We start from the raw sequence: 7,027 nt of genomic DNA, 5'->3' as shown, positions 1-7,027 counted from the left end.
CGCTGACGTCATATTCCAGCGTCCAGGCCGTGTGTTTCCCTCCTGTGGCTCCGTTTGGGTTCCTGCTTGTTCCTGAGTTCTTTGTTTTTCCAGAACCAGGATTATCCAGAGGCCGGGATGGGACCCGTAGAGGTGAACTTTGCTTCAGTCAATATTCCTCCGGGCTTCCGTGGATCTCTGGAAGTTCAGGGACGGAAACGCTAAAAACCTGCTGCGCTGTTTCTGTTCATCGTATTTTAGAAGCAGCATTAAAATATTTTGAAATTCTTTCTTTAACGAGCTGAGAACCTAAAAGGTTAATAGTAAAAATTTCTGTTGATTTTCTCCTTTTTCGGGCGCATAAGTTTTATTCTTCACGAAGAACAGGAGTCAGTTTTAAATTAAGCAAAAATAAAATTTGTTTCCTTATTAATTAAAAGTGCAGATATGAAATGAAACATTAGAAAGATGATCAGGTTCGGTTCGGTGTGGCGTTTAATTCGGGCTGACTCTGGATCAGTTTAGAGTTTGTTTTAAACAGGAAATAGTTTGAATTGGGTCAGAGGTCACCACCTCCCGTGTCATTGTTTCTGCAGGGGCTCATTAGAGCCAAGTTAAAACTGAGCATGCGCGCTTTAAGATGGGCCTTTCGTACTTTATTGCTCCCCCAGAGGGAAAGTAAATGCTGCTTTACTCCCATCAGAGCTGTTGTAGATGATGACGGCTCTGAGCAGCAAGAATCTCCTGTAGCAGTCTGCGTCACAGCGAATATGTAGGAGCCTCTGACTGAAGACACCATTTTCTGGTTCTGAGGAGGTTCAGGGTTATCCAGAAAAGCTGACTGAGATATCAGATTCATAAATATGTTTGTTTTTAATCATTTCCTGAAAGTTTTCACCGAAGCAACGTTTTAAGGTTACCATAGTAACTTTTGATCCTCTCCAACTGGCTTTAACCAACGACTCGTCGCCATGGCATCTTCTCTGTCTGCAGCTCCTCCACATGTCGGTTTTCTCCCAAAGCTTTTCTCCCTGCGGCCGCTTCCTGGCGGCTGGGAACAACTACGGAGAGATCGCCCTGTTCAGGTGAGACGAAACAAACGCACCCACCTCCCTCACCTGTCCTCAGCATGCAGCTCACACCTGTCACCACGCTGTGTTTTCAGCCTGGCTGCGGCTCTCAGTCCAGACGCCACGGCGGCCAATCAGAAGCCTGTTCTGACGTTCACAGGTGAGGCCTGCCGGACTGAGCGGCGTGCTTGATTTATGAAAAATTAGTCAAATCTCACCTGTAGCCTCACCTGAGTCAAGATAAACACAGAAAATAACTTTTTAAAGTAGAAAACCTGCAGATTATTGTTTTATGCAACAAAAATCTGCGATATTAGAGTTTTTACAGTGTTATTAAAACAAGTCAACAGGTACAAATCAACTTGGAAAATTTTTAATCAAGCAACAACAAAAAATGTCATTTTCACCAAACTTTTAGTTTTTTTCCCCGGATGAATTAAAAAGAATGTTTTATAGCATAAAGTAGAAGTTTGGTCCGGTTCTGGTCCGGTTCTGGTCCAGTTCTGGTGAGTCTCTGAATCCTGCCTGTCCTCTGCAGCTCATGAAGGTCCCGTCTTCAGTCTGCTGTCCACCGACTCCGTCCTGCTGAGCGCAGGGAACGGCGAGGTCAGCGCCTGGAACTGGACCGAACTCATCAAGAAGGTACGGAAAGCCATCAGAGCCAAAAATCAGCACAGATTCACCCCACCTGCTGCAGAAAGTAAAAATCAGTTCAACATGTCAGTGAGGTGAAAGTGGTGAAACTCCCACCAGAAAGAAACCAACAGAGCAGAACGCGGTGCGTTCAATGACCGTACGCGTTTCAGGTGGTTCAAAATCTGCAGGTGGTTTTTAGGAAATGTCTGATTATGGCTGTTAACAGCTGGAAGGTCAAGGGTTAAGTGATGACCTTTGTGTCTCATCAGAACGTGAAGCCGCTGTGGACGAAGAGGCCGAACTACAAGTGAGGACGAGTCCTCAACTTCCTGTCTGTCTGTTCTCCACTTCCTGTCTCATGTCTCTGCTGCCTTCAGGTCCAGTCTGGAGATTCCAGAGATCAACTCCATGGCCATCAACCCTCGAGTGAGAGCACACACTGACCTCTGACCTCTGACTGGCTGTACCTTTTTGATGATGATGATGATGATGATGATGATGATGTGTTTCCAGGACGACAGCCTGGCGATCGGAGCGGGGGACAACAACGTCCACATCCTGGACCTGGAGCACGGCGCCTTCAAGGTGCTTCTTCTTCTTCGTCCTCTTCTGCAGCTGATGTCTGGTCATGTGACTGACCTCTGACCTCTGACCCCTTCAGGCAACCCTGCAGGGTCACACGGATTACGTGCACTGCGTGTGCATACGTGAGCGGGAGGCGGAGCTTCTGTCTGGCAGCGAGGACGGCGCCGTGAGGATGTGGGGTGAGCAGCGGGCGCCGCCGCCGCGTGGCCGTTCTGATGATGATGATGATGATGATGATGATGATGGTGTGTCGTTCAGACTGCAGGACGGGGCAGAGCGTCCACTGCATCGAGGTTCATAAGTACGAGGTGAGCTCTGAGCTTTGACCAGCTGACCTTTGACCTCTTCTTTCAGAGCTGCTGACCTTTGACCTCTCGTTTCAGAGCTGCGCCAGGCCTCAGCACGGGAAGTGGATCAGCTGCCTGACCACGGACTCTGATTGGATGGTAAGAGGTCATGCGATGAAGCTGCAGACCCAGACGTGGTTTCATGTTACTGACCGGTTGCTATGGCGACGCAGCTGTGCGGCGGCGGCCCGTCTCTGTCCCTGTGGCATCTGCGCTCGCTGTCGCCGACCTCGGTGTTCCCGTTGAGCGGCTGCCAGCGCCGGGCCGCCTTCCACCAGGACATGGTGAGGAGACACACACAGCGCCCCCGCAGGCCGGAGGCCGCGCTGCAGCCTCACTCTGCGTGTGTGTGTGTGCGTGTGTGTGTGTGTGTGTGTGTGTGTGTGTGCGCGTGCGTGCGTGTGTGCAGATACTCGCTGTGGGCGACGGTGCCTTCGTCTCCCACTGCCTTCTGGGAGGAGAGGTCAAAGGTCAGATCCCGTGCACGCCACCGAGCCTCAACACGCTGAAGCTGAACACAAAGAGCTCTGAGCACCGGGTGAGACCCTGAACGCACCGCGGAGGGGGCGGGGCTAAGAGTGAGGGGCGGGGCCTGGTGACAGGTGTGTTGGTGTTCCAGGTGCTGACGGTCGGCGGCGGCAGCAGCAAGATTGACGTCTTCACCAACCTGTCCTACAGAGCCTTCTCCCTCAGCTTTTGACCAGAACCAGGATCGGATCGGATCCAGAACCAGGACGAACTCCAAATAAAATCCAGTCTTTGTTACACTTGCAGTCCGCTGTGACCCGTTAACGCATCCAGAACCTGTTAAATTTGCTCCTTTTAGATTTTAGGCAGGAAATAAATGTTTTTAAAAAGTGAACTTTTCTGAGCTCCGTCTTTATGACACCATTTTGGAACCAGACTAAGAAAAAAAGGTGATCAGAATATAGAAAACATGTCAAATACTGAAGTTAAATGAGAAACGCATTTAATCACTTTATTTTAATGTATCAGTAAAGAACCAAGAATGAGAAACTAAGTTTATCAAAACTAATCAGTTTCAAACAAGAGAAATTAATTAACCCCTTCATAGAAAACTGATCAACTCAGACTTGCCCTGACTGATACCTTTAAGCAACCTGAGCTTGAACTCTGACCTCAGCTGAATGTTTACTGGATATATTTTCACATCCTGGCTCTTTAACAGGGGTGTAAAAACTTTATTAAAGAAACCAGAGAAGTGACTGCAGTTCATGATGAAATGGATTTTATTTATAAAAACAGCAGATAAATCTTTATTTGTTGCCGGGTTTCAAACATTGACAGAAAAACTAAAGTGTGATGCATTCAGGGCTGGCGGCTGATTGGTCGCCAGGTAACCAGGTGAGCAGCAGTTCATTTAATCCGGTAAGGTTTGAACCGGACCTGAATGTAGTGAGATACTGTGGTGGCTGAGTGGGCGGAGCTCCGAGCAGTGGGCGGGGCTTCAGGCGGCAGACAGGCAGGCCTGCCGGACGCTCTGGGCCCAGGTGTTGAGCAGCTCCGTCACCGAGTGTTTGTCAGGAAGCTGCAGCAGTTTGGACGTCATGTTCCTGTGGACCGTCTGCAGGAAGCCGTTGGCACCTGAGACACAGCAGAGACATTTAGACGCTTCAGAGGCGCAGCAGATTCAGTCCTGGAGAAATAAACCCGTCAGGACGCTGGAGTCCCGTTTCCTCACCGTACTGGTCTCCGTCGTCGGCCCAGTGCGGACTCTGATCCGGGTAGTCTGCAGGAACGCTGAGCTGCAGCGGAGGAACGCTGGGCAGGTTTTTATCGTCTGGGGACAAAAAGAGCAACAAGGTGAGGAAACCAGAACTGGAGCTGATGGTCTCAGAAAACCCGACGACTACAGCAAATCATCATGGTAGGAAACGATCAAATCTGATATCCTGCAGCATTTCTGGTGAAACAAACAGCAGGAAGCACTTCCTTATATGGGCGGTGCCTTGGAGTTACAGCTGGTCACGTTAAACCTGAAACCACTTCCTCTAAACTTTCCTCCATTGTTTTTATTCAGTGCCTGAGCCAAAGGACAGAGAACGTCTCTATTCCACTGAGCTAATGCGTAGCGTTAGCTTCAGCGTCAATTACTTAAGAATCAAACTGTTGAGAGAACTAATGGACCGAATAACGTCCTGCTGCTGAAGCCTGGTTTAGAAAGTCGGTCTTTGATCACACATAAAAAATAAAACGGCTGACAGGTTTATAATATATCAGATGGGAAATCTCACAAAATCTCTCGAGATCAAACGAGAGTCCAGAGTAAACAAACATGGCTGACAAGACAAAAGCAGTGAAGCTATTTTGTAGATTTATTTCTTTTTTACGACGTCCACTGAACTTTCTGCAGCCCCATGGTGGTTGTTTTAGGTTCCCCTCCATGTTCCCAGTGCTTTGCTTTCTGATTGGCTGAACGCCACATTCACCAGGCTGCGTTGTCCTTGGTCCTCTGGGACGACATGCTGAATATTCAACATGCTGAATATCATCAGTTATTGATTGCAGCCGACGTGAGTGAATCAGATCAGTCTGAACTCACAGCAGGAAGATCGGATCAGAGCTACCGACATGACTGGAACGTCTTTAGGTCGGAAATCGGAATAAAGATCTTGCAGGCTGATCCCGCCGACGGCTACGGTTCTGCAGTTCAGCCTGATTTATGTGGAGGAAAGTGAAACTGACGCTGAGCACGGAGAGCTTTTAACTCCCCGGTTAGCATGCTGGTTTGTTAGGTCTCCTCCTGATCATCGTCAGGTAAATGTCTACTTCCTGAGCTCAGATTTGAGCTGCAGACATTCTAGTTTATCATTTAATTCTCCGTTTCTCACAAGTCTAATCAATAGTAGTAATGATTGGAGCTAAATCAGAGGATCCATCAGCCAATCACAGCGTCTCACCCAGCTTGCAGATGAGGTGCACGGTGCCGTTGTTGCTGCAGAAGGCCGGGTCCAGGTTGACCAGGAACTTGACATCGAGGCGCGCGACCTCCCCTTGCAGGATGTTGGGGATGGTCTGCCGCTCGTCTTCCTCGTGCTTCCTCTTCCTCCCGCAGACGTTGGGCCCCCTGGGGAACAGAGAAGGGGGTCAGACGGGGCGAGGCGAAGCGGCGTGGAGCGCTGGGGCGGGGCCTACGTGATGGGCGGCTCGTGGATGGCGCTCATGGCGGGGGCGAAGGTCCGGTACAGGGAGTGGTTGAAGACCGGGGAGCGGATGTTGGCCATGACGGCGTCCAGCAGCGGCTGGCACAGATACTGCTGCTTGGTGGGAACCGGAGGGGGGGGCGGCGTCGGCTGAAACAGACGGGAATCCTGTCAGAACCGAGAACCGCCATTAAGACAGAAACACTGACGGGACGAGTCAGAGGAGAAACTTTGCTTTAGCAAACGCTGAAACTCAGAGGATTTTTATGATTCTAAACAATAATCAGTGAAGAGTCAACGTCTCTGGGAACAACACGGAGTTACTGGCTTCAGCAGTGTTTCTACAGGCCGCTAGGGGGCGCTGTGGGGGAGAGAGGATGAGGAAAAACATGCAAAACTAAAATTAGTTTAATAACAAATATTTTAATCTTAAACGTTTTTCAAATACAAGTTAAAATAATTTATTTAAATGTTATTTCTGATAATCTGCCAGTAAAAATCCTCTTTGCTCCTGAAGTTGGTGTAATGACAAGAAATTAAAGTTTCTTAGAAAATAACCAAAGGAAAAAACCACAAGAACTGCCAGAATAAACCGACATTTTATGTGATTAATAAAAAAATATTGAATATTTTATTATAATCAAAAGAAGGGATTATGTTGAAAAGCCTTAATATATTAAATGAAAATAAAAGTTCCGCCACAGGACCTCCTGCTTTCCTCATCATGTGGACGTGATGAGATGCTAAAGTAACAGTTGAACAGCTGAAGCAGAAAGTTGAGCTCTTCTTACCACGGCCATGTCGTTCTTCAGCTTCTCCAAAGCGATTTCGCATTTCTGCAGCGTCTTCAGGGGACACCTGCAGGTCAGAAGAACAAAGTAGCTGCAGGTGAGCCAGAGTCTCTCAGCTGCTGCACTGCTTCACCTGCAAGCTGCTCCTGTCCAGCTCCAGACCGGACATGGCGCTCATTCCGACTGCCTGGTTTCATTACGCCATCAAATAAAATGGTGTAAAACTTCAGTAAAATAAATAATTCAGATTTAAGAGAAACAGAGATTAAATACTATCATTTTGATCTATTCTGGCCATTTTGTGCTGTTGTCAAATCAAAGCAGGACGCCAAGGCGGGAAAGATGGCGGCTCCGGCCAGAGCTCCGGCTCCGGTTCCGGCCAGAGCTCCGGCTCCAACCAGGGCTCCGGCTCCGGTTCCGGCCAGAGCTCCGGCTCCAACCAGGGCTCCGGCTCC

General features: G+C 48.8%; 2 protein-coding genes across 2 annotated transcripts in view; one reads left to right on the top strand and one right to left on the bottom strand.

Moving 5' to 3' along the window:
- On the top strand, nucleotides 1-3,479 carry thoc6 (THO complex 6). The gene is made up of 13 exons (XM_008417144.2): nucleotides 1-132; nucleotides 973-1,064; nucleotides 1,145-1,209; nucleotides 1,588-1,691; nucleotides 1,955-1,992; nucleotides 2,063-2,111; nucleotides 2,199-2,270; nucleotides 2,347-2,449; nucleotides 2,529-2,578; nucleotides 2,654-2,716; nucleotides 2,791-2,901; nucleotides 3,027-3,155; nucleotides 3,237-3,479. Exons 1-13 carry the CDS (start codon nucleotides 118-120, stop codon nucleotides 3,315-3,317), a joined length of 972 nt encoding a protein of 323 aa, XP_008415366.1. The 5' UTR covers nucleotides 1-117; the 3' UTR covers nucleotides 3,318-3,479.
- Nucleotides 3,480-3,844: 365 nt separating this feature from the next.
- The window catches only part of med15 (mediator complex subunit 15), a 13,013-nt gene continuing 9,830 nt past the window's right edge, over nucleotides 3,845-7,027 (bottom strand). The window contains exons 14-18 of the mRNA XM_008417145.2: nucleotides 6,573-6,639; nucleotides 5,774-5,931; nucleotides 5,539-5,705; nucleotides 4,320-4,418; nucleotides 3,845-4,222 (exon numbers count right to left, since the gene is read on the bottom strand). Of these exons, the coding sequence (XP_008415367.1) occupies nucleotides 4,086-4,222; nucleotides 4,320-4,418; nucleotides 5,539-5,705; nucleotides 5,774-5,931; nucleotides 6,573-6,639 (628 nt within the window). The 3' untranslated portion in view covers nucleotides 3,845-4,085. The remainder of the gene's footprint in view (nucleotides 4,223-4,319; nucleotides 4,419-5,538; nucleotides 5,706-5,773; nucleotides 5,932-6,572; nucleotides 6,640-7,027) is intronic.

Source organism: Poecilia reticulata, linkage group LG8 (genome assembly GCF_000633615.1).
Source record: "Poecilia reticulata strain Guanapo linkage group LG8, Guppy_female_1.0+MT, whole genome shotgun sequence".
Taxonomy (NCBI): domain Eukaryota; kingdom Metazoa; phylum Chordata; class Actinopteri; order Cyprinodontiformes; family Poeciliidae; genus Poecilia; species Poecilia reticulata.
This window is presented reverse-complemented; position numbering and strand designations above follow the sequence as displayed.